The sequence below is a fragment of the Agelaius tricolor genome, unplaced genomic scaffold (genome assembly GCF_023055355.1).
Source record: "Agelaius tricolor isolate 1412-34295 unplaced genomic scaffold, bAgeTri1.0.p SCAF_2, whole genome shotgun sequence".
Taxonomy (NCBI): domain Eukaryota; kingdom Metazoa; phylum Chordata; class Aves; order Passeriformes; family Icteridae; genus Agelaius; species Agelaius tricolor.
The window spans coordinates 76012373-76040067 of record NW_027269262.1 but is presented as its reverse complement, the minus strand read 5'-3'; the positions used below and the strand labels follow the sequence as shown (position 1 = coordinate 76040067).

At 36.7% G+C, this 27695-nt stretch overlaps 1 protein-coding gene across 1 annotated transcript in view; it reads left to right on the top strand.

The window, feature by feature from the left end:
• SLC26A7 (solute carrier family 26 member 7) overlaps positions 1-26424 on the top strand; it is a 70287-nt gene extending 43863 nt beyond the window's left edge. The window contains exons 11-18 of the mRNA XM_071421617.1: positions 6457-6563; positions 8727-8793; positions 12445-12561; positions 14288-14336; positions 16938-17038; positions 19465-19519; positions 19608-19711; positions 21721-26424. Coding sequence (XP_071277718.1) covers positions 6457-6563; positions 8727-8793; positions 12445-12561; positions 14288-14336; positions 16938-17038; positions 19465-19519; positions 19608-19711; positions 21721-21756 — 636 coding nt within the window. The 3' untranslated portion in view covers positions 21757-26424. The remainder of the gene's footprint in view (positions 1-6456; positions 6564-8726; positions 8794-12444; positions 12562-14287; positions 14337-16937; positions 17039-19464; positions 19520-19607; positions 19712-21720) is intronic.
• Positions 26425-27695: the final 1271 nt, after the last annotated feature.

Here is a 27695-nt window from a genome sequence, read left to right as displayed (position 1 = left end):
TATGTCTTTCCCTATCTGTTTAACATGCTTTTGTTATTGTAGCATTATTGAAGAGATTTTGGTAGCATCCTATCTTCTGGGAATAGGGAATGACCACACAGGTCAAACAGAACTGGAAGCACTAGTGGTGCAGGAAGATAAATATTGAGGGGTGCTGTAGGTAAATTGCCTTAATTCTTTCAGATTTTGCAGAAATCTATTCTATCTACTATTTGAACACAGTGAAAGATTCTGCACTATAAGAGGAGGAATACATCTGAAAAAGAAGATAGGTGAAGAGATAGAGTATGAAAATTTAGTTTAATGCAAAGTCTAAATAGTCTGAGAGAATTTGCAAGAATTCCATAGTAAAGATGAATCCTGGATATAAGAAGATTCCTGGATTTCTATTCTGTGGGAGATTTTGGGTGCAATGGCCCATTAGTGGAACCAAAATTTCTGCTGATGTCCTGCATATTTGAGTTAACAATATTCAGAAAGGTTTTTTGGCCACATAGTCCTTGTCTGTGGTGGGAAATACAGGTAATTGGAGTTGATAGGACTTTTTTGAATCCATCAGTTACTTAGCATTCTATAGAAGTAATGGTTAAGTCTAGAAAGAATAAAACTCTTTTTTTGTTAGACTACTGCATTTTAGTAAGGGAAACAGAGCTCAGTAAGCAACATCAAGTTTGTCTGTGAGATTTTTCGCACTTGGTTGCAGAAAACTAGAGGTTAGAAGGCTTGTTTTTGGAGGTTTCTTTTGTATTATCCAGAAGAAAAGTTCTGTATTTCCTGAAATATTTTCTTCCTCAAGCAGTAATATTCTGAAAATATTTTCTATCTCTTGTTTTGTATTTGATCTTCAGCTTAACCCATATTTCCAATGACAGAAATTATGGATGATGTGGATCAAGAATTATTTTGGGAACAATGGACTTAAAAATATTCAAGTCATTAACATTTAAACATTGGTAGTTATGGGAGATAGATATATCTTCTCCATCAGTTCATTGAGATAATAAGTAGCTACATTTTCCAGCAGGATATTTTGGAATCTCACTAGATTTGACATGTCTTCACAGATAGACTAACCTGATTGATTTTTGCTTTCCTGGTTTTGGCAGAAAAGGTTGTGTGAGTAGTTAGTTATTACATCTCTGACATCTGTCATCATTTCTAAGAGAGGTTATAGAACGGGGGAGTTTGCTGGGTTCATCTTTTTGACTAAACATACTTGAGCAATGATTTATCTTCAAGTAGTTTTACCATCAGTCCTTAGCTTGACAGGATAAATTATCTTGCCTTAAATAGCATAGTTTAAAGAAAGGCTATAAACATTGATCTTGCGTTGCTGCCTGCTCTGAGGAGCCCCACCAAGGCCAGTGATTTGTGTAACTACACTGGTTATTTTTGGCCTGAAAGGATTCACCCCAGTAATTGACAGAACACTAGAAATGAATCATTCCATCACCCAGGTTATCCAAAGTGTTCTGAAGATAGAAACCCTAACAAAACATTTGGAAATAATTAGCAGTTGTCCTTTCTGGAACTGATTCTTTAAAGGGTGTGTGTCATGTAGAATTGAAGTCAGGTTTGTTTTGGTTATAGGTCTGGCAAATGATTGTGCATGGAAACGGAATATTATGGAGTTTGTTACCTTGTTCCTTCACACTTCTCTAAGCATCTCATTAGACACAAATTGGATGAATATATTTATTTGTTGATTAGTTCTCTATAAACGTGATCCTTTTAAATGTAGAAGGTATGATATTGTTCAGGGGTTGGAGTTGAGGAAATTCATTGGTTCCTCGAATCACAGGATATTCTGTGTTTCTATGAAATGTCTTCTTTCAGCCATGGGTGGCTTTTTCTTTCAGATTTACATCCTGCCTCTCAAATCACATTTGATTACTTTTCAGCTACTACCCCATTGTCTTTATTCCAGAGGTTTCTTTCCTGCCATTTGAACTTCAAATGTCTCCTGCTTCAGTTAAGGTCTTCTGTCAGTCCCGACATCTTGGCTGGATGACTTCAACAATCTCAGATTAATAACTGCATTATTCCACTATATATGTTATATGCATAACTGAGAGTGATTAGTCTTGATCTTATTTTCTGCTTTTTTTGAGAAAAGCCAGGAAGTTAATCTGACCTTGTCTGTAAATACATCTCACTTCTCAAGTCCTCAGGTCAAAAGATGATTTCCTTGTCCTTCCTGTAAGCCTAATTTCTTATGCAGGCCAACTTTACTAGCTTGCTGTTTTTATTCTCCAGCTTGATAGGGCTGGTGATACCTGTGATATTCTCCTAGTATTACTAAAAAGGCCAGTGAAGTTCTTGTTAACTTTTGATTTTAAGGCTCAGGATCACAGAGAAGCTGCCTTTTAAGACAGGCAAAAATACTGCCTGGCAATGGACTGCTGAAGAAAAATGTTCTCTTTGCTGTTAACAGTTGGACTTGAAAGTAACCAGAGATGGGAGGAAAATATTTCAGAAGGTGATGTTCTAAGTGAAAAATTATAACAGAATAAGGATCACTTTCATGAGTTAATTATATACCAGGGATTTGAGAAGTTCAGCAATGAAATACTCTCGCATTTAAAGAGAAAAAAAATGTTTTAAAGTTACATATATGTCTTGACCAGAAAATGATCACAGCTGAGACAAAGACAGGTTGCATGCCTGGCTTTTAAAGCAGAAAGAATGGCCAGAATTTATGGTAAAAATGACACATTCCCAACATGGTGTTGTGATGAGAGGCAGTTATGGATGAAATATGAAATAAATATGAATCATAATTGTACGCACATATATTAATATTAAAGGACGTAAGGAATGCTACTAATTCAGCAATTAAAGTAGATCCAAGAATGAGGGTCTCATTTTTGACAAGTATCCTCCAAGATCTTGCCATTGTGAAATTCTGGGACACGTATCCAATAACCTGTCAATCTATTTTGTCAAAACATTTAGAGAAAAGGCCCTAGAAAGGATCTTCCTTGAAATCTGGAGCTCATTAGTGCATTTTCTTGGGGTTTTTTAGAACTTCTTCAGATACTATCCTCAGGAGGAAGATGACCTCTTAAATTTGTTCATCACACATGGGTCCTGATTCGTGAGAGGGCTCTGAGAGCTCTCAGGGCTCTGCTATGCTTTACAAAGAGAGAGCTCTGCTCTGCTTTCCTCTACAAAGTAGGAAACCATCTCTTCTATGAGAATTATTTTACATCAATGATTCTATCTTATGGCATCCTAGGGAGATTTTCTGTTTTTCCTGCCTTAGTGAATATGCTAGTGTGAGTTACATTGCTTGTGCTGTAGGTGGTATCAAAGAACTACAGTACTACTTTAGGATCATTTAGGATCATTTAGGTTGGGAAAGACCTTTAGAGACCATCTAATCCAACTGTTAATCCAACACTGCCAAATCTACTCCTAAACCACGTCCCTAAGTGCATTAGGTAGTTCCAGCCCTATGGCTGTGGTGGGCTTCACTTGAATGCCAGGTTTTCATGAAGGGTGTGCTGAGGATGAATGCACACATTAGTCATTTGTCTGCAGAAGGATGTGGGACCATGGCCATGTCACTCAGTCCTTTGAGCCCGAGCCTCCTCCAGGACTCCAGCATCTACTGCTGAGACAGTTTTGGAATGAGCAGGACTTTAATGGGTTTCTTTTGGCTATATGCTGGAGGGCCTCTGTTTGAGCAGCTCATCACAGCCTCACATTACAGACAGCACAGAACTGGTCAGCTGAGACATGTTCATCTCTTCCTCCATTAAGCTACAGCTTAATAACCAGGTAGGAGTTAGATGAACTGCATCCTAAATTTTATCCATTCTGATAACCAAATCCATTGATTATGGTAGGAGACTAGACAGCTGTATTGCAAGGAACCCTACCCATTCAGGCAATTCAGCTGATCATCTCCTCAGTTTGTAATGAAACAAGGCAAGTGCATAATCTGCTTTTAAACTGGTACATAAACACTTATTATCACCGTACCCTAGCATTGCATGGTCTAGCCCTAGGTTCAGAAAGTATTCTGCAACTTGTTTATATGATTTTTTTCCTACCAAATGCAGATTTTACTGTCATCAATGGTGGAAGATTAGACTCCATGAAATGGAAAGTCTAGAGGACGCAGCTGCTATACACAGTCACTGTACCTCAGTGCTTCTGATACTTTCTGATACATACAGGGGTTGACATAAATCTATTTCTTCTCCTTGTTTCTTTTCTCCCTCTTTAGAGTTTTTCTTTACATTAGTACAGTGCTTTGAAGGTGGATTTTGTTTTGGTTTTTGATATTAGCATGTGCCTATAACACATTATTGCTAAGATCTGAAGATTGCTTAGATTCTATCTGTCCTGGAGTGTGCAATAACCATATTGAAATAAGCTGCCAAGGATAACTTTGATAGTTTTATCACTTCTATGTTGAACTTTGCAATAACCATGAATTAAAAAAAAAAAATGTCTATCAGATGAACATCTTTCTACAAGTTTGATGCTACCCTAACTAAAGTAGAACTGTTTCCAGGCCAATGCAAAGCACTGAAAGCGTGGTTGATTAATGAGAGTATGATTGTTTTGGCTCAGCCTCTACAACAATGGCAGTCTCTGATTACAGTTAAGATGTAAGGTACTAGGCTGCTGGAGAGGCACTTAACTAGCTTCCTCAGTAGTCAGCAGTACTTAAACATTTCTGGCTTTGATTCTTCCTATGCAGATTTTGTATTGTGTTTTTATGCTGTTTTCTTCTGAGACATAAGAAGTTTGCAGGCTTGCAGCAGTGATTTAGTCAGTTGTGATGAGGTTCAGGTCTGCAGCTGAACTGGATTGCACTGGAGTGGATTCAGGTATTGTCAAGGATTCAGCCTTATTAAGATAGTCTAATTCTTGATCTCACTGATTTTCAGGTTTTCAGTAGTTCTGTTAGCCTTTTCACATACAGGTGAGCTTCTTTATAAATGTGTATTGGATTTATAAATCTTAGCATTACTTTCTTATTCATTAATCAGACCTCAATATCTGTTGTTCATAAAGGTGGTCTTTGCAAATATATGCACAACACTTCACATAAGATGTCATGTCAAAATACAACTAGTGATTAGGGACAGTTTCAGAGGATGAACTACCTCCTTACCTAGCAGCCCTCCTGTTGAAGAAACTGAAAAGTCTTTTGCAGTAGTTAGGAATCTTGAAGACGAGGGAGGAAAAGGTTTCTCAACAGTCTCGTAACACTCTGTCCTCTGTGAAGCACAAGTTAGCATGGTATGAATTACACTTAATAATTCATAAAATAACAGTTCTGAAATCTGCTCAAGCAAAATCCCTGTGCTTGGGCTGAAAGTATTCTATTGTCTCTGGCTTTCGTGAGTTAAGTGAAGGAATCAGAAAAGATAATCTTAAAAATGACTGTGCCATTGAAATGTGATCTGTTATTGTGCAAACATGAACAAGCAGCACTGTAATTCTTGAAACGGGCACCTGTGGGGATCAGTATATCCAGAGAAATGAAAATACTTTCCAGTCTTTTTTAACACCTTTTATATAAAGATTAGATGGCAATCTTGGCTTAAGGCTCCCTCAAGGAAAGAAAGATGTGCTTTATTATACCATTTAGGTTGGTATAAGAAATCGAGTAATTTGTACTTTTCTTTTAATTGTAAAATCTGCATGTGTCATAGCTGTACACATCATTGTAGTATGGAAAGAAAACTAATCATTTCTGGTAAGAAAATAATTAAGGAAAAATTGAAATGTGAAAGATTTGTAAAGTTTTTCAAAATTTCTTTTTAAAGTGACTTTAGTTTCAGATATGCTTCTGAGTATTTTTTAAATTTGTATTTAAAATTAATCCAAAATTTTAGTAATCAAATATTGAAAGATGGGGAGGTAATATGAAATCTCGCCATTTCCATTGGAAGGAATTAATTCCCCAGTAATTTTTATTTGTAATAGAGTTGTTTTAGTCAGCTGTACTCTGATAAATGCCACTTTTAATCAGCCTCCTTGCCAATCATAATTCCCACTTGTATGATTAGTGGAAGAAAAGCTCTCTGTATGTGACCTCATTAGGGCACCTCTTTATGGGAAAGGAAAGGAGGATTTAAAATCTATGCAGCTAAGAAGGTGATGAGAATTTGCAATGTGAAAAATAAAATACAGGTTTCCAAAACAACTGAGTTTATTCTGACTTAAGCTGTTAGCAGTACAAATGCTATTTTAAGTAACCCTGGAAGGAACCTCTGTGAGCACTGGGAAGAGTTGTGCCATGCTGCATGTGGTCCCCCATGGGGAGGCATTACTTTAATTGCTAATTCAGTCTTCAGTATTGCCAGTTCAAAGATCCAAATGTTCACATCTGAGAAACTAGCTTCATTTTAAAAATCTTTATTTCTGATTCATAAAATGCACATTACCATAAAATTTGAAACTAATAACTTCTTTTTGCTCCTCTCCTTAAAGAGCATCTGGGTTAGTACCTATGTGTTTACAATATGCTTTGCTGCTAACGTGGGACTGTTGTACGGCGTTGTGTGCACTATAGCAATCGTGATTTTCCGCTTTCCCAGGTAAGAAACAATTTATTGAAATGTTCCATTAGCACTTCATTATGTATTCCTTCTGCATATTGCTTCACAGTCAGGATAGACAGACAGTATACTAAATTTAACAACTAAACTTCAGGTTTTTAGTTGCAGAAAATTGCAAGATAAGACAATTCAAAAATAAAAGTCACATCTGTCCATTTACCACAGACTAAGGAATCTCTAAAACATTTTATAAAATGGTATTGTTTTGTGATTTCTCTTATTATTACACATCTGTAGGATTCATTATGTGAAGGTAGCATAAAATCAACTGGAAGATTAATAATATTTTTTTCCATTAGATATTTATTTGCTCCTTAAGAAAAAAGTATGTCTGGCAAGCTTTAGTAACTAAGAGCCTTTATAAACTCCTAGGTACTATGTTGCACAGGAATTGGTAGTTGACAATTGCACTGCTAATATAGATTAATGAAACATAACTCTACAACTATTCTAATGTCCAACAAAATGTGTAAGTTCTGTGCATGGCTTAGAAAAGTCAGGACAAATAAACTAGAGCCATCAGAAGTTTGTTTTGTTTTGTTTTGTTTTGTTTTGTTTTTTTAATTAATATTTTTTAGTTGCTACTTTGGATCACGAGTCAAGGGAAATATAGCTGAGGTTCATGATTGATTTGTGCTACAGAATCAATCCACAGCTCACCAGTCCTGGAAATGACTTGCTGCTTGCATGCAGTTGTTTGCATGAACACTGAATCCCAGTGAAATTAAGCACAATATAGACAGCTCGATTAAATGCTTGTTAAAGTTAATGGTGTTAGACATTTGTGCACAGCTTTATTCTCATAGAATAAGTTAAAGAACCAGCATGAAAATAGTTCAAAATTTCAAGGCAATTCAAAATAATGGGAGATTGCTTCTGCTTGAATTAACTGATACTTTTGTGATAACATTGTGCTACTCAGCAAACTAAAATTTTGATAAATTCTGTAGTAAAGCAAAAGGCAAGTTTACATGTTGTTTTTGTCCTGAGCCTGGATGTTAGAGGCTCTCCAAAAGCAGAAAGTGATGGACATTTAACACAAAAGAGCCAGATGTAGAGGAGATCTCAGTCTGAACCTGCTCTTATTAATGTAAATAAGACTCTTCCCACTGATCTCTGTGTTCAGTAAAGCTGCACATGATTGTCCACAACATCTAAAGGCATGGAACAAGATTGCAGCCTTAAAACTGGCACGGCATAGATGGGGTTAACAAGAAAATGAGTAGTAAGCTGTGCAGTCATGAGTAGAATTGTTAGCAGAAGTGAAACAAGGAAAATACCATAGATTATTTATTGTAAAGTTTCTGTTCAGATGTCAGAGTGCTGGATGTGGTACATGTCATGTATCAGACTGTATTAAAAGCAGCAGCAGCTACAGCTCCATTTATGCAGAGATGAGAGAACAGCTGATGTTTGCAAGGCTCATTTATCTGGCCCCAATACCTGCAAATACTCCTTGTACATTGGTGCATCTGTCTCAGAGGATAGATAGTTCCATAGTCTTCTGCAGTTAAATGTGTTCCTGTAAATGACATGTTGAATCAGAAGATCCTAACACTGAGCTCCCTTTCCAAAGCGATTTTCTCTTTCCTCTCTGTAGAGAGCATAGGAATACTGATGCTTTCCAGTAAGTCCCGCATTTTGATAGCTAGAGTGCAATGTTCTGCTTCATCATGTAAAAATGTGTCAATTTCAATGACAAATAAAATATCTTGGTTTTTCATGACCCACAACTATTCTACATATTTATTTTCCCTTTCCTCACAATATCATTTTTGCAGGTTAAAAATATTAATTAAACTTCTTTACTTTTGAAGATATAGATTATATATGAGCTACCTTGACTTGAAAGTAGCTCTGGCCAGCAAACAAAAATTAAAATTAAGATATTCTTCATAAGCAAATTAGAGAATTTAATTATTCATATATTCAAAGTGATCTCACAATTCTAAAATGAGCTTTTTACTGTTTAAGAGGATGATTATCAGAAAAGATAAGGTCTGTAATCACAAGAATACTCCCAGATTGCATTTTTGGACCTTTAAACTGCTATGCTGTAGCTTGGGGTGTGTGTCTTTTTTGTTTCTGCTCAAGACTACTAATGATTAACTGTACAGATTTTTCCCTATATATTGATCACAGAGCAAAGACACTGAATTTGAAAAATATGAAAGAGGTGGAATACAAATACAAAGCAGAAGATAATTGTGTAAGTTAATTTCTTTTTTAACTTTCTGTTTGTGTGTGTGTTTCATGATTTCAGATTTGTTTGTTTTCTCTAGTTAGTTACCAGATCGTAATTGGGGAGTCAAGGGAATGCTTTTATGATATGACCACTTGAAACCTAAAGCCAGGATAATATAATAATATAGCTGGCCATCAGAAACTGGAATATTTTCATGGTTCTGCTGCTTGTCTGCAAAGTGAAGTTAGGCAAGTCCTCTTAGATTTATATATCTTAGTTTATTTGTCATTTATAGTTATGAATTGCTCTTTCTCAGTGTTTCCTAATTCCTAAATTTAAAGAAATATCTTGCCAGGAATGGCAAGGGCAATCTCAGCAGACAATAGCAGTCTCTGTATTATTATCACTTTTCCTGAAAGTCCTTTGGTATTTTTATCATCTCCAATCTATTTTCTGAAACTGTTTCTCTCACCAACCCCTCGTGACCAGATTGTTCCAGAGGACATCATAAGGCTGGGCAAAGAGGGGCAGCACCACAAAATTGTTACAGACTGCTTCACAAATTTCATCACCCTGTGCACATGAAAAATGGGTGAAAGGATCTCTCCCAAAGACTGTGCCTTTTAAATCTGCCTTCTTACAAACTTAAACCAACCAGTCAGATTATTTTGGTTATTTTCATTGCAATTATCATCAAAGTTGCTTTTTGCTCAGGTCTGTGGTAAGAAGAGAAGGGTAATGACCCAGAGAGGTGAACTCCCTCCTCCAAGATGAAATGGCAGGTCAGCAGCCAAGAGAGAAGTAGAACCATGTGTCTTAGCACAGAGCCCCATCACCAGGACATCCTGCCTTTTACACTGTGGCAGTTTCTCCCACGTCCTTTTTCCCTTCTTAGTGCTGATAGAGGGTCTTATGTATCAGTAAACTACATGCTCAGCAGTTAGTGCTTCACCATTAAGCAGATCTTCTTTAAAGAATTTATTATTTCTGGCAAATGTCTTCCATCAGAGCTGTCTTAGGCTAAAAATCTGAACTTCCAAGGGCTCAAGGGAATTTACTGTTTTGGCATGCTGAGAAACGTTGGAATGTGAAAGGTACATAAGAATGGGGAGGACTCTGAAATGTGAATGAAAAACATTGTTGTTGAGGCTGGATCAGCTGTCAATTATTATATCACTTTTCATTCTTAATAAAAATGTTGGAGTAACTTTGTCAGAGATGGGTAACAAAAATTTGATTTGCCTGCTGTTTTTCATATCGGTCCATGAAGCACTTTGTACAAATTCCTATACATTTTTTTTTTTAAGCTTAAAAAGCTGGTCCCCTGCTTTTTTCCCCCCTAATTCAGTAAGATTAATGCCAGTAACCTAATAACAAACTAGTGTCTGCAGACAGTGGGGAAAATAACATTATGTTAGAGAAGCAAATTGCTCAAGAGCTATTACACAAAAAAAAGAAGGAAAATATGCCTTTAATTGAATTTAGAGTCACTGGGTTGCAGCAGGCATTTAGGGTAATTTTTAATGTATGAATGTTAGACTGATCCAAGTTTCCCTGGCAAGTAACTGATTAGACATAAACAACAGGACTTTTAAGCATGAAAATATGCAAGCTTAATGATCTACCCTGCCATTAAGGATTTATAGGGGTTATTTCATCAATAAGAGAAAAGACACTTTAATGTGGAAAAAATCAAAGGGTATTTAGAAAGTTATGTGAAACACATTTCATCCCAGGCATTTGCTGGCACTGAACTCGCACCCGAGCAGAGGCAGTGCTGCGCAGAGTGCGCAGGGCAATCGCCCCGGGCCTTCCGAGGGGTGGCAGGAACAGACACCTGAGATAAATTTCCTGCTTTCTTAGCAAGGACAAAACAAAGAGGAAGTTCTGTTGTTTTCTGAACAGTTCTTGTCAACAAAGAGTCAAACCAGAGCGAGGAATAACTGGCTGGTCAAATTTAGGCACAGTTGACCTTGTCCATTCAGGACGAAAATTATACCCAAGTCTGCCATTTGCTTGATCTGGCCTTATGATTTGAGCCTTTCAAGTTTTGGACTTTGTGCTTATGGAAGCTTGATCATCACAGGATTTGATCTTTGCACATCAGTCTTCCTTTTTTCTTATCTTTTATCTTCTACTTTGCCATGGCACTGTGTCCACTTGTCTCTACACCAAGCTGTCTATAGCATCATTTTTGTGGGAATCTGTGGGATGTCAGAGCATTTCTCCATTCAAGCATATACCATGCTTTGTTTTGCCCTTAGTTTAGAGCTCTATTCCATACAAACAGATACATTTTAACTGCCAGTTGAGTTTTGCCATGTATCTGACTGTGGCAAAACTCATTTGTGGTATTTTCTGCAATCACATCCATAGGTAAATTGCGCAAAGTCCCTACACATAGTCTGGGGTTCTTTGCCTCTGTTGGGATGTTTGAAATGTTTCCTTTATTTCATGGTCACTGTGGTGGTGTCTGAGAGATCATCTCATTCCCAGAAGTCTGAATAGCAGTCTATAATAAGGAGATAGTTTATGTGGTTTGTGGTTCCATTTCTGTTTTGCTTGAAAGTCTGTTGGGAAAACTGCATATCTTCAATGCAATCCCAAACAATTTTTAACTACCTAAAAAATGGTCCGTGTCAGCTCCACTTACTTGTGTTTGACTGTGACCTTGTTACATGATTTTTGTTAGGAAGAAAGAGAGTATTTTTTGACCTTTTTCTCTTGAAAATTCTTGATTTTTGCTTCCATTGTCACACAACCTGTGGAAGATTGGGAGTTCAGTAGAAGCAGCTTCTACAGAAGTTCCCCTACCAAACCAGTCTTTAAGCATGTCTTACTGCTGTCCAATATATTTATATATAAATATTAATTTTCTTACTGGCTTTTGAAGATGTTTTATATGTACACCTTGAGAGAAATAGCACTTGTTTTGTGCAAAATGTCTCCCTCTTGTACCTGGGGGTTTCGGAACATTATCTGGTGTCTTTCCAAAATTGTTCTGCTGTGTAACATTTATGTTTTGAGCTGCACAGTCTGACTGAAGGTGCTGGTAAGCTGGTTGTAGTTTATTTAGTGAATAATAACTCAAGGGCAATGAAGAGTTCTTGTGAAGATTATTGTGTTGGTTGTAGAAATATGCTGGTAAAGCTTTAAATGTGCCACTCAAGGTTGATCTGTATCCATTAAATATTTTCATGGAGAACTGTCTCTGTAATAAGGTCATCTTCAGATGAGCAAGATGAATATTGCCAGCTTTCCCCAGACCACCTGCAGTGTTTGCCCTAAATCCTTGTGTACTTTTTGCAAGATGCATTTGTCTAATAAAATATATTCCCTGTCTGCAAATGTTATCTTGCCTATGCTTGGGGATCACACCAACTGAAATAATGCTATTATAATTGTTAGCTAATAGTTCTTAGTATTATGCCTCATAATGTGTATGCTTGTTTTCATGCTAAATAATATTATAGATAATTTTCATTATATATTACTTGTGTTTCCATTCTTCAGTTATGTGTGAAGGCTGATCAATAGAATTATCTATTCTCACAATCCAAAGCTCCTCCTAGGTTAATTCTCAGGTATTTTCAGTTTTTTTAAAGAAATGAGTCCGGGGTTTGTTCTCTAAATCCAAGAGGAACTTTTCAGCATTATGTTTATTTCATTCCCCAGGAATCACAAAAACAGGTAAAAATAGTTTCAGTCAACAGCCCGTTAGTCTTTTTGAATGCCAGAAAATTTCACGCTGACCTGTTAAAGATAATCCAGAAGGATGGCATGAGCAGCCAGGTATGTGATATTGTAAACAAGGTGGGATGTGCTTTACGCTTCAGTAATCACCATGACTGGCTTGAAGATTGTGTTTGCTTTCTTTGCATTTCTTAGAGAATGCAATCAGATACTGAAACAGGTATAAAAAAGCAACATTAGAAATTATTCATTTAGGATAAAGCTAATTCTAATCTTAATCAGATTCAATATGGACTATTTTCGTATTATTACTTGAAAATAATATCTCTTTGATTTCTGCATGTGATCCTGTAAGACACATTAAAGTACTTATCCAAAACTCAAAAATTTCTAGAAGAACTTACATAATCTCAGCTGATATAAGGCTGAGACTTTAGAAAGACAATGAGTAGTTACAAATATGCTTGAATAAAATGTGATTTTTTTTTTTCCTGGAGATAAGTCCCTGAGAGATGGACACTTCATTTCTAACTATAAATAATTTGGGGAGCATTAGGAAGAAAGTGGCTACCTTTTTTCTCAATGGTATTGCTTCTTTTTCCTCTTTTGCAGTGATTGTTTTAGAAAAATAAGAGTATACAAATTAGGTATATCACATTTTTGGAGAATATCCCTGTAAGTATAGTATTTTCCAAGTTCATCTGCACATAACTACTGCAACTTCCTGCAACACTTCCTAAAAGGGAAAAGATAAATTATCATTTTTCTATCAGTGCCATGAAGACATTCCAATATGATACAATGCTTACTGTAGACAATTTCATCCAGTTTGGCAAATTGGGCTGAGAAAATCCAAGCTGTGTCTTAGATGGGTTGTTAAGACAGCAACATGTGTCTCCCACCTCTGCTGTTCCTTGACAAAGAGTTGTGCTACCCGTATGTACTTAGATGGGTGGAAATTCAGAAAATGTGGTGCTTTTTTCCCTTGGTTTTGCTAGGCTGACTGATTTGGATTAGTATGATAAAAAGCCTCCAAACAGAGAGAAATTAGGATTTGCATGGAATTAATTTGAGTCAATTTAATAAGTTAATTTGTACGTTACTTATAAAGGAGATTTTATCCTTTGTTTCTTCTGTAAGGTACTCAGCAGTACAGCTGCCTGAAACACTGTGCCTTTTTTTAAAATTTTTTGTTGTTGTTGAGTAAATGTCTTTCTGCAGCACATAATGGGTGTGAAAAAAAATGCAGTTTCACTTTTGTTTCTCTGCTTTGTGTCTGGTTTTAACTCATGTTTCTACTGAGAACTTACATATTGAAATAACCATTATAAAAAATTATCCAGATAAATGTAATTTTTTAATAATTTACACGTCAAAAATGTTCTTACTAAAATATTAGCATAGCAGATGAGATTGCAGCAAGTAGAAAATAAATCAAAAGTTAATCTTATAAAATCACTGCCAAGATTTTTTTCTTGCCAAGAACATTTTTCCCATCTTTTGGCCACTTCTTAACCACCTCCTGCTTCCCCAAAAGCATTGTGTCCAAAATATGCTTTCTAGTGAATCTAAGCTTGAAAGAGGTTGAGCCAGCTAAAAAAAAATGCAAATATCAGTTTGAGTATGTATCTCACTATTCTTCTAAAGTTATAGCAGAAAATATTATACATCCAACAGGTTATTGCATAGGACATGATAATGGAGAGAATGAGTCAACTTTAGTACTGAGAAACAGAATTCTTATGTATTGCATTGATTTTCTCTCTTTACTGTGCAATGGACTGGTTTTCCTTGGTATGTTAATAATTTGCTGCTTTTATTTCAGTGTGAGCAGAACACATTGCTCTGTTCATTTTCCAATGGAAGTTGCCATGGTGAGTTTATTATCTACAAATGGTGTTAAAACCAAGATGGATGTAAGTGTGCAAAATAGTTCCACATTTTTCTATATATTTCTAGGTGCACACAAGTTTTGTGGAAATAAATATTTTCAGTTAGACTAAACATTCAATGAAGCATGAACGCTAAACAGTCTTAAATTATGCTAACCTTGCCCTAATAAGTCCTGTAACTCATTCTGGTTTTGACAGACTTTCTAAGATTTCAAAATCAGGGAACCCCTAGAAAGTGCCTTTTTTAAGGAGTGGAAGGTTGGAACTAGATGATTTAAGGTCCCTTCCAAACCAGACCATCCTCTGATTCTGTGTCCCTGCTTATTGCACTGGAATGAGTGTGTGTGTAAAGAGACAGGTACATAGTGGGGGAAACCCTTCCCATATTGTTGCCTGGACTCATCTTCAGACCAGGCTGAAGAGATTGTTTTGCTAAGCTCTGGTCTTGGGGGTTTTTTGCATGCAGAGTATATTAGTATGAAAAAGTAAAAATAAGATTAGAACCATGTTAAAGGTTCTTCTTTAAAGCCACATAGGAGAAAATCTCAGAAAATGTCAACTGAATTGTTAGTGACACGATAACCACCAATATTATACAGTATATCAATACAATATATAATAAAAACCCCTAGAGGTTTTCTTTCAATTAAGGATTAAGCTGGAAACCCCACTCTTTCCACATTTTGTAGCACTTAAATCAAACCAGAGCACATACATTCCCATGGGAGAGCTGCAGCAACCTTTTGCAGTGGATACTTTATACAGATGACTTCATTGTGGGTAGAATTAAAACAGTGTTTATTTAAAACACTTATAAGCATTAAAGCCACAGTAGAAAACCTGATTTGGGGGCTGTTATCTGAATGTTTGCATTTGTTAACTAGACTCAGGACATTTTTATGGTACTACATTGTTTAGTTAACTTGGGGGTGACAGAGTGCTTTGCTGTAGTATAACAACCTTCGAAAATGGTTATTGAAGATTATATTGTATTTTATTGACTATATTGTAAAATATTATGTTTGAGATCTTACCAGTACATATTTCAATCATCTTGAGGATGAACTGGTTTCTCATATACAAAAGTGACAGAAAGCACAAGACCTCTTTTCTGAATGCCTAAGACCTGCCTTGAGGACTTAAATGCTGTCATTACTTATATCAACCAGTCTATGGTGATTCTTCATGGGGTCTTTTCAACAACAAACAGAGAAAAAAGAAAAATCCATTTAAAAAGAAAAGCAAAATGTGGAGCTTAAATTTTCAAGGATGGGAGCATAAGGACACAATCCTTAAGCCTTATGGCAGTTGTCCAGGAAAACATGGAAAAAAATGTATGCCTTCATCAGAATCTTTCCTTTCTCCCTATGGGGAATACTGTCTGTATCAGCACCAAGTGAAACAGCTGTTCTGGCTCATGCCACTGATCCAAAGAGGGTGCAGGTCTTTACCTATCCCCCCATTTAGAGGCCAGGCAGCCTCTACTGCAATTCAGGATGCAGCAGAGAATTATTACACTGAGCCTGGGAGATCACATGAACCCCTTCTGTGTTTCTATCACAGTAATTTTCAGGAGGTTCCCTCTAAAATCCTATCTTTTTGTTTGTATGTATCTTTTCATGTACGTTGCACAGAACAGAGACAGTAAATATCTGGACATGCAACTCCAAAAGTCTTTGCTCTCAGACTACTGTTGGAAAGGAATTACCACCATTATAAATTTACATCATGGGGAGATTCCAAGTCTCCTCAATAGTTTAAAATCTTTACCTCTGCTCTGCCAAAGCCATTCAGCTTAACTCATCTTTACAATCAGAATTCCTTTCCTTCATATTTTTTTTTCAGTTGCGAGCATTATGAACAAACATTTGTTCACAGAACAATGTAAATAAGATGTGCAGTATTTTCTAGGTTTCACTTTATGAAAGCCAGGAATCATTTATCTATGTGCTAGCTCAGGATGCATTTAGAACAGAGTATGTTTTGATTAAACACAAGATGGCCTGAGGTTGAAGAATGAGTATAAGAACTTTGCAAATCTTGCCAACACAATTTTCTTCTCCAGCATGAATGTGTAGTTGTGTATTAAAAAATTACCCAATCAACAACCAGTATAGTAAAACCTTAGGAAAATTAATTACTCCACTTTACATCTATTTCTTCCTTATGGGTGAATATTAAGTTAAGCCATAGGCAGGTGTTTAGGGCCTATGGAATTCAGTGTCATATCAGAACTTAAAAAAAAAAAGATAAATTGTCTGTCTATACCATGAAAAATCTTCCAAAGAAGCCAACTCAATGAGAAAATCAAGTTTGAAGAAGCAGCTGCTTAATTCTTGAGACACTATTGCTGCCTAAAACATCTCCATTAATATATTCTGTCTGTCATCACTTTGCATTGCCTTAAAGGTTCTTCATTTGTTCTTCTAAAATATGGCACTTGCTTTCCTGATACCCCAGAACATAGCAATGACAATTTTATTGTGATAGTTTGGGCTTATTTTGTTGAGCTATCATCATTCTTATACCCATTTCTTGAGTATTCTCCTTTTAATTAAAGGTTTTCATTTATCAAATGTGTAGGTGAGTTGGTGCAGCCATGTCACAGTGAGCGACATGTTTTGATATTAGACTGCAGTGGACTGAATTTCTTTGACTACACTGGAGTCTCCGTGCTTCTTCAGGTATTCATGACACTAGAAACAATCTGTAGATGTTATAATTATACATATGAGTTATTTGGGCCAACTACTAGTCACTCCACCTATGTCACTGGATAAATCTTTCAACCATAGAAAAGATGAACACAGACTTGGCATTGAATTGTACTGTGTTTATATAAAAAAAATTACATTAAAATATTTCTATTGGGTAACAGAGCAAATCTATGCTAATCTAATATTCTATTGGTTAACAGAGAAAAATCTATGTATCTATATGTAATGAAGAGGAGTTTTGGAACTCTTCCCTTTTTTGTAAGTTGGTTTTTCGTCATATTTGACCCTGCCACATCAGTTGTAGGGATGAGTAAATTTACTGCTTTAAAATTTCAGCTCTAATTCTGTGATTTTATTTGTATATTCTACTGTTTGCTAAGCCAGAGGTCAAAACATGATCTCCATCCTTTCTCCTGTGGGCAACACATGTTGCAGACTGGGTTCAGGCAGTGCAGGAGTTCCAAGATGCTCCCAGAAGAATAAACCCAGCATTCACTGGTTACTGTGGTGAATGGAACTACGTCCAGATGGTGGCTGGCCACAATTGGCGCTCCCTTGGGGCCAGTCCTGTTTAATATTTTTGGGGATGATTTGGACAAGGGGATCGAGTGCACCATCAGTCAGTTTGCAGAAGAGACCAAGCTGGGTGGGAGTGTTGATCTGCTGGAGGGCAGGAAGGCTCTGCAGGCTGGATCAATGGACCAAGGCCAGTTGTGGGAGGTTCAACAAGGCAAAGTGCTGGGTCCTGCACTCGGGTCACAACAACCCCAGGTGGTGCCACAGGCGGGGCAGAGTGGATGGAAAGACATGGGTTAGTGGTGGACTTGATTAGTGGCAATGCCAAGTCAGTGCTTGGACTTGATGATCTTAAAGGTCCTTTCCAATCGAAACAAGTTTATGAGTCTATAGTTTCACATAACAAGTAGTTCTATATAATGGATAAAAAATTATGTTCAAAGCTGTTTCTTACGCTTCCATCAGATCTGGAGTTTAAAAGTTGTGTAGTGAGTACAGAGTTAAGTGGGTATGAAAGACTTGGTTTGCATAATTTTTCTGAGTAAGATAAAGGGCTAGATTTGAACTTGGGTCTTGGCCCAGATCTCTTGTTGCCCGAACAATTTTCTCAATTTACTGCAGTGATTGCACAGTGAAGTAAGTGCTGCCTTAAAATGTTTTAAATTAAAACTACACATACAGGCAAGGATATAATGAAAAAAAACCTGGAAAAATAAGGTTAGTGGGAGTGACTATTAACTATTAGTACTTTTCCTATCCTTTCGTACTGGGAAGAGTTCATCAGAGATAGAAACTGACCTGGATTGCTCTGGTCTGAACTCAAATCATGTAGGACTGTTAATTGTTGAACAATAGTCACTGATAGTCTAATATCCGTTTGAAATATTGGGCATCCAATATTGTATTAGTTTAAAAATTTGTGAAACTGATTTTCAAAAGGTCTTAGAGACCTCCAAATTACAAATTATGTCAAAGAAGTGTTTGACAAATTTGAGAGAGGTAAGTCTGGCATGGGCTGTGAAGTGCACAGGTTGGTAGTGCAGCCTCTGGACAAACGGTTGGTCCAAAACCAAGTTACTCCTCCTCCTACCAAAACGACCTCACTCAACATGCCCTTGTTACACTCCTTCCCAAAATATCATCACTGATGTCAGAGATGGAGGATTTTTGAACTGAGTAAGATTTTTGCTTTGTTTTAAAAATAGAATATTCTGATGGGGTTCTCACTGAATCTCCTCCCAGAATTTTTCTACTTCACATGGATTATTTAAACATTTTTTTGAAGCAGTAACTGCTTTGGATATTCCTCATTTGGCAGGAAAATGCCCTACTCTGCTTTTAGAGTTATTTTCACTTTTTTGTTGTTTTGTTTTGGTTTGGTTTTGTTTTCTATCTTATTAATATTTTTTCTCTGGGGAGTTGAACACTTTCAAAGAAATAATAAAGAACAACTTACTGCTCAATGCAGCATGATAGCTATGGTGCTTTTTTGATATAAGTCTCAAAGTTTCCTAGGTCTGAGTCCTGTCTTTGTGGACCGGAAGTAAACATTTGGTAAGGACATGGGAAAACACGCTGAAAAAAGAGAAATGGAAGTAATACCCCTAAAAAATGCAGTCAGAAATTGCAAAATTATTACTCAAATTCCGTTTTAATTCTCAGCAGAGCTGTAGAGTACTGTGAAGCAGTGGCAAGAAATAAATGTGGTTTGGTGATGTTTGCATTATAGAAGGGCTCGCTCTGGTGGCTGCTGGCAGTACAGCTGCTGCAGCAGCACTCCGGGCTCTGCCTACCTTGAATATGGGCTTTTTGTGAACTTTCTTCTCTGTTGGTATTTTAAACAGGTTTTTTTTTTAATTTCCTGTTTTCAAATATAGATTTACGTGGACTGTAAAAACAGATACATCGATGTGTTGCTAGCACACTGCAAAGGCAAGTATCAGTTTACAGTAAAAATTTAACATGATCATTTATATATCTTCACTACCTTCTCAGTGCTCATGTGTTTGTTTTACTGCAGGCTCCTTGATAAAAGCAATGCAGTATGGTGGAAATCTTGACTCTGAAAATCCTGTATTTTTTGAATCTATTTCTTCAGCAATTGATGCCATTCAGATTCACAGGGTAAGACTTACAAGCAGGAGTAGGTGAAGCCTGGAGGGCTTCTTGGATGCTCACAGCAATTTGTTAAAGTCTGGGAAAGTCTTATTTACCCAGTGAACCTTTTATGTAGAAATCTTTTATCTGACTGTAATCTACAACTAGTCCTCAGGCTGAGGAATGCAGTTTTCCATTTTTTGCTGCTAGCACTATCTTCCCATCACCACATCTCCTTTTGCAACAACATCTCCATCTTCTATGATAGATCCAGAGGTGCTGTGTTGTGGTGCTTTAATCTGGGCTCATTCTCCACTGGAAAGATTTATGTCATCTAGAAACACCTAACACAGCCTCTCAGTGAGACAAATTAACTCACAGCCAGTTCTGCATTACTGAAACAACACTCCTGTTTCTCAGCCTGGGATGCTTGAAGCTCTTCACACATCAGAGCACTGATCTGACTGAAATGGTTCTGTATCCCCAGCTGGTTTGGTTTGAGTTAGAAATCTTGTCTCTGCCCTGCATTGTACCTCGCTGTGTTGGCTCACAGGTGGAAAGAGGGGAATTGCATGAGGTAGAACAGACAGCAAGAGGGAGAAGGGAGGCTTGAGCATCTATTTACTTGTTTAATGATTCCTGCATTCCTTTTTAAAAAGATTGTAAACCTGGACTATCCTCTTGAACTATGTGATCCATTTCCACTATCATGGAAGTGCAAGTGAGTGTCCATTAAAAGCAGTGTGCTTTCCCATGGTTTTATTTATGATTCAAACTTGGCTAGAGCTTGGCTCAGAGCCTTCTCCAAGAGACATTAAACTCATCATGGTCTGCGGTTTGGTCGTTTGTCTTTTGTTCTTCACTTTGTATTTAACTAATTAAATCAGACTTGCCTATGGACAAAACCACTTTCCATTGATTTATCCAGATTAAGGTGAATTGGCATAGTTGGTCTAGTGAATTGACCAGAAAAACATGTTCTTTTCAGTGCTTTTCAACATTTTTCATTATGTTGTCCTACAAAAAATAATTTATTGAAATGGTAACTGCAGGGCAAAAATAATGGGGTTGGCTATTGTATATTTTGTCTGGGTCTGATTAGATGGATTAGAATGATTGGTGTGTTATAAAATGTCTGCTTTTTATATTGACATTATTAACTTTCCTAACATTCTCGTAGGATAGTTATGTACCAGCATTCCCATTTTATGGAAGTGAAACATGGATAGGCCAGGACAAATGTTCATGATGAAAAGGGGGAGTTAAAACTCAAAGTGCACTTTTTAAGGAACTGATTGCTCGTTTCTATCAGAGCTGCTAGGCAAGTCAAACCTCTGCATAGTGGCTTAGCAGTTTAGTCTGAAAGGCTTACATGCAAACTCAAATTTTAAATGTAATCATGAACAGTGTACATATACTGCTGGTGCTTCTTCAGAATATTAACAGTATGTGCTTCAGGGATTTTTATGTATTCATTGTGTTCAACCCCTGAAGATAAGGTGGACAGGAGTGAAAAGGCAGGGTGACTGCAATAGCAGCAGCACACTGTAGCTACCAGTCTATGTACTCCTCCTGTGCCTTTTTAAGGTGCTGAGGTCAGTAGGGCTCTTCAGTGTTAACATGACAGAATAGGCAGAATAGGATAGAAAAAAATATGAGGAAGGAGTTGGAGACTAAGAGAAAGTGATTTGTTCTGATTCACATTTCAGCTTCACCATATAGCAGGAAATAGTCTTTTACTGTCAGAAAGGTAGAGGTAAGAGGGCTTTGTGGTCCATTTTCATCTCTGCTGCTGTTCAGAAAAGACATTCTTATCTACATGCTCCTATGAAAATGTGTTGTTCTCATTTTTATAAATTGGTAGGATACTTGCCTATTACTTTATGCAGTTAATCTTAAATAACTTTTTTTAATCACAAATAACTTTTTAAAATATTAGTGGCGTTTTCAAGCTAGCACTCCTTCATATCCTAATTTTACATTATATTCTAGGAAAACATTATAATACTTTTCTTGTTCTGTTTCTCTCATTTTAGAATTACAGCAAGTTCAGTGAACAGAGTGAAGTGTGATGCCCACCCATTGAGCATAGCAAGTTTCATCTGCTCATATTCAAAATGAACTACAACATGGCTTCTCCGTCACTTTTTTCTCCAGTGGATCTCACAGATGATCTTTTGTATACCATATATATTTAGTACATTCAGTAATGACAGATCTACCTTTCAGAGAGAAAATCTTTCAGCTGTGATCACTCAGAGAATTTTTATGCAATTTTATAGTGGTTTTATAAAATATTTTTATATACGTTTAGATACAAATTATTAGAAAGCAGACACGAGGTACTGTGTTTACCAGTTAGGTGCATTCATTTAGTATCTTCTATTGTAACATTAGTTGTAATATGCATCTGTAGTTTTGTGTATGGAATAGAGACATGAATTTTTAAAAGAGTTTATTATAATTGATACAGTATCTGCAGCAAGGCATATACCAATGCATACATTTTCTAATGGCTTTACTTACTCTTTCCTCTGTTCAAGACAGCCATTTGCAGTAACAGCATCGTATCACAGCTATCATATGCTTTCACTTTTTGTATTGGTTTTGTATGCTTTTTAATGCATGCTCAGATGAGTGAGAGAACTCACAAGTCTATGCAGAAAAGGCACATACATGTTGACTAAGAACACTGGATTGCCTCCCTCTGTATTTGTTGTCTTGTGCTATTATGGTTTGCTACATCTTCAAAGCCACAGGTATTCTTTAGCTCAGTCTGAAGAGGAAAAATTGGTAATATTTTTCCAAAATTATTCTTTTTTCCAGCATTTTTCCACATTTTTTCCAGTCTGCATTTCCACTTTGAGCTGTGATTTGTTTGGTGTTGAAATCTTCAGCTGAGGCAGCTGAAAGGTGACGGTAGTGACACATGAGGTGTGTGCCACACTTCAGCCACAATCCTGGTGTGATGTGCAGTATACTGTGTGTGAGCACACAAAGCGGGTGGTGGAACTCACAGGTTGAATATTTGGTTTGTATTTATGGGTTGTCAGCAATTGTATTAGATCATACTATCACACAGCTATCATGTTATTTGGCAACATATTAAGGCCTTCCAGTACCTGAAGGGAGCCTACAAGAAACATGGAGAGAGACTATTTGCAAGAGCATGTAGTGATAGGACAAGGGGAATGGCTTAAAACTGGAAGACAGTAGGCTTAGACTAGATATTAGAAAAATATTAGATAATTAGAAAAATTCTTCACTGTGACAATGCTGAGGCACTGGAACAGTTTGCCCAGAGAACTTATGGATGCCCTGACTCTGGAAGTGTCCAAAGTGAGGCTGGATGGAGCTTTTAGCAGCTTGTTCTAGTGGAAGGTGTCCCTGCACATGGCAGGGTGATGGAACCAGGTGATCTTTGGCGGCCTTTAAAACCTAGGCCATTCTATGATTCTATGTATGATTTTTCTCCTCTTACCTTTGTTCCCTTATGTGAACACCAGCAGTAAAATGTGAGTTGAGCAAAAAGGAATCAACAAATGAGAAAAGAAGTAGGGGATTTTGGTTTTTTCACCAGCTTAAAAAATCTATGGAAGCTATAGGTATAATGAATATGGCACAGCTGTAACAGCCATCATACATTACAGAGAGGAGGGAAGTACAAGGAGGCTTTGTGCAGCTGACACATATAGGCAAAATCTAACTCTAAGCATTCTATTTTCAGCAGCAGTTACATCTGTATGCTTGTCTGGACCCTCCCTGCCCTCTCAGCCCAAAGCTGACGCCTGCAGGAGATGAAGTGGCTCATGGAGTGACTTCTGCATCTCTGCATAGTTAAGACATTAATATGCTTTTCCTCAAGTCTTGGTCACTCCACACTAGTAGTTGATAATGGGAGAGAGCCATGGGGTTTCTTGCCCTTTCAATTATGAGTGACTCTTGTGGTTATTCCCTCCTTTGTCCCACAGAGGACTAGAAATGTTCTGTACAAGTTCTTTTGAGACTGCTTTGGTAATTACTATGCAAAAAGCTGATAAGTGAGAAACTCATTATATGCAGGAGAAATAAATTCTGTATATTGTCCCAATCACATTAATTTCAGATGCTATAGTTGACTGCAAATGGCTCATTACATCACTGGACTCAGTAACAGGCTATAACATTTGATTAATAATTTCTTGAAACAGTTTTAGTAATTTATTAACACTTTAGAAACTATTTACAATGTACTTTAATCGCAGAAGCATCAATTTTATGTCACAGCTGAATGGAGATTTCTACTTAACTGCAAACTGAATAAATGAATAAATGGTATCTTTTCTACTAGGTTCAGCATTTGTTCTTTGTCAGCTGAATGTTTTTTCTGAAAATTTATAGATTAGTTGATTAATGAAATTGTAAAAAATAGGGTCTTTAGCAAAGATAACATCACTTTTCCGGAGACTTTCACTTTTATTCTGAATGATCTTGTAAATGGAACAACACAGATGCTTTTAAAATTCCTTGTAGTATTAGCCTTTTAAGAAACCTTCTGCATTTAATAATCAATTTTGTAGTGCTTATCAAAATAGCTTCTAATTTTTATTGATTTCAATAGAAATAATTTTTGATCAGTTTAATGGCTGGTTTAGGGATGAACATTTATCTCCCATTAGCTCCAACCTTCCAACACTGGGATTTGGTGTAATACTTCTGTAATCTATTTTGCTATATATAATTAGTCTAAATAACTTTCTGTTTCTGAGAGTATGCATTGTTAATTATATTCCCTGTCTGGCAAGTGGCATCACTTAGGATAGTTGTTTCTCAGCAGAACAGTGTTTAAGGGGCATGTGAAGATAGCTGCTCTTTCAATTTCTTCTACAATACCTGTACTGAGTTTAAGCTCTGTCAAAATAGAACTGCTCTATACAGCTATGGGCAGTGAGGGATGGAGCGTCATTTCTTTTTCACCATTGACTTGGAAGAAAAAATTTCAAATTACAAACCACTGACACAGTTTCCATTTCTCCCCCACCCACCCTTCTGAGCTACTGATGTTTACTAAAACCTGTGACTGCACCTTGCCTGTTTTCAAATGGCCAGGAGGCCATTGCCATCAGACCTCGTGGACTGCCAGGTCATGGCTGGTCTGCTGGTGCGATGGGAGTTGCTTCATGTCCTCCCCGAGTTGCTCTTTGCAAATCCCTATTGATGGTGTGTTTGTGCCACTGACAGACTCAACTGACAACGGCTTAATTCTTTGGTGGAGATTTAAGGAAACACCTTAAGACTTCTGGATTAAGCTTTGGAGGAAATCCCCACTATCAATTTCTACCCTTCTCTCAATGCTTTTTTATATAGATTGTCCACTGGCTTTCATCTGTCTCTCAGAATTATTATGTAAATACATGGAAGCTCAACCTAAAACATCACAGTTAGCTTCGCTGGAATGGAATAAAATTAAATAGAGTAACATTGGAAGGTAACCAATGGGATCATCTAGTCCAACTGCTGTTACTATAAAAGAATATCATAATTACAATAAACCATACTTATTCTTCTGATCCAGAAGGGCCAAGGAAGCCAAACTCATTCTGTAGCAAATAGCCTGCACAAAGTCTCTGTGTCCTTATGGCTGGGCAGGCCTGGCCACACTATCCCAATGGAGTTGGGAATTACAGTCAGGAACAATAAAGGGGTTTACTTATTTGTGCCCTGCTGCTGCAGACATTCATCTTTGTACCTTCAGCTTTGTTTGCTTGAACATCCCTAGGGACTTTTCAGAATAATGCAAGGTTTTATCAAGTGTGGTTACATCTGTGAGCTTATGCAGTGTTAGCAGTAAGAGCAAACTGTGGAGTTTCTCTGTCCTCAGTGATTTCTAAAGCAAGAGAGAGACAGCACCTGCCAGCACAGGCTTGAGGAAGTCTCTCATTTGCAAACAGGTTTCAAGTAATGAAACTAATGAGTTTACTACTCTTGGTAAGCAATTCTGAAAATCTAACCATTCATTTTGCTTCCTGTATGTATACTTACATGCTCAGATTTTATATTGCAAAATTCAGTGTGTATGAGTCACCAAGCTTTTGCAAATCAGTGCTTAAATTCTGCAGATTTGGTGTATTCTGCACTTCATAGGAGAACTTAAATACAACGGGTTTTTTTGCAGAGGTGGTCCAAAGTTATCAGAGATTATATATTTACTTGATGTGTTTAGGAATTTTTAGTTATTTTTAGGAACTTATTCTACATTTTAAATAGTATATCATGTGAGTAAAGACTTTTTCTCAACATTTAAGATTTGATAACCAGAGTATATTAAAATGGTGATCTGATCATATGCTCTTATAGAATTTGTTTCACACATTCCAAAACAAAGCAAGCAATGAGGAAAAAAAGAGAGAGCAAACTGATGTTAAAGAATGAGTATAAAGGCAATTAAAAATTAGGCATAAAATATGTAATAAGGAAAAGACTGTTAACATTACATTTATGCAAATTAAATGTTTCTAATTCTTGTCATATGTCTTTCATTTTAAAGGTTATTTGCCCTGATTCTATGATTCAAGTGTCACAAGGTCTGGCTGTAGCTGCTTTGACATAATTTATTTGACAGCTCTGTGTCATAAATATATAATGTAACAAGGAAAGGTATCTTCACTGTTGAATGAAAACATTAATGTGTCAATACTGTGTATGAATACTGTTTGACATTTACTAGTTTCAAAAATAAAATACACAGTATGCCTTGAAAATATGGTATTCCTATTTTTGGAAGATACTTTCTTTGTCTACAGGAACTCATAAATAAATGAAGGAGCGCAGTTCCAGAGTGCATGCTAAATGGTGCCTTCATCATTAAGATAGATTTTACTAAAGATCACATAATCTGTATGTTTCCATATGTTTTATAATGCATTTAAATATTTTTTCTTTTTACAATGCCATGTATTAGCATATGCAAGAATAAATTTGTACTGAAATAAATTGGAATATGAGACAATTTGCATGTAGAAGGAGGAAAAAGCCCTCATTATTTCAATTCTCTTTTTTTACATTCTGTACTAGCCACTTTGTTAGGAGATATGCTGCCTTCTCCAACCTCAAAACGTATTAGATCTTAACAATGAAAAAAGAGAATTTGCCTTACATTCAGAAGTTTTATTTCCTCACAGCTCTTACAGGAGTATGGCATGTAACACATTTTTACCTCTATGAGAAATACAGAAATCTTGGTCCAATTTCTCCAGTATTGCCTCTTTGCATGCACAGTCATTTGAATATGTCTTTTTTTAATTGTCATTTGCATCTACAGATGGTGCACCTCATATCCAACTGGCACATACTGACGGCACTGCTTATGTACAGTCTGTGGCTTATCCCAGTACAGAGGAAATGATGGGCAAACCTTCCCACCACCTCCCAATAACTGCAATGACATTAATGAAAAATGGATTGACATATCTTTAAAACTTTGGCCTTGAGTGTAGCAGCTTAATTTTTCAAGCCTGGTAATTTATGAAAGCATTTGCTTCTACAAAAATGAATGCAACTGCTACATTTTTTTGATTTTACAGTGGTATGAAAAAGTATAAACAATTTACAGTTCCACAAACTCCTAGATGCTAGACAGCTAAATAATCTTGATGACATAGGCTATTTTCTAGAGCTAGGCTATTTTTTAGAGCTCTCCTTTCCAATTAAACTCGGACAATAGCAAGGAAACATCCAAGTTATCTTTCTTTGGGGTGAGAGAACAGAAAATATTATAATTTTTATTCCCAGAATGAGCATGTAGAAGCTGAAGATCAGCTCTCACCAGGAACTTGAAAGGTAACTTGAAGTGCAACTCCTTCCCTACTGGGAATCCTTTCACTCCACAGCAGTTCTGAAGAGCATGACATGCAAAAGCAGAGAAATATCTGCTTTTTCCTCATGTGTTTTCCAATAAAGAGGTCTTTTGTGCTGGATAAATTCAGGTGATTAATATTTAAGAAGAACCAAGAGAGTGGCTCATGTTGGTGCT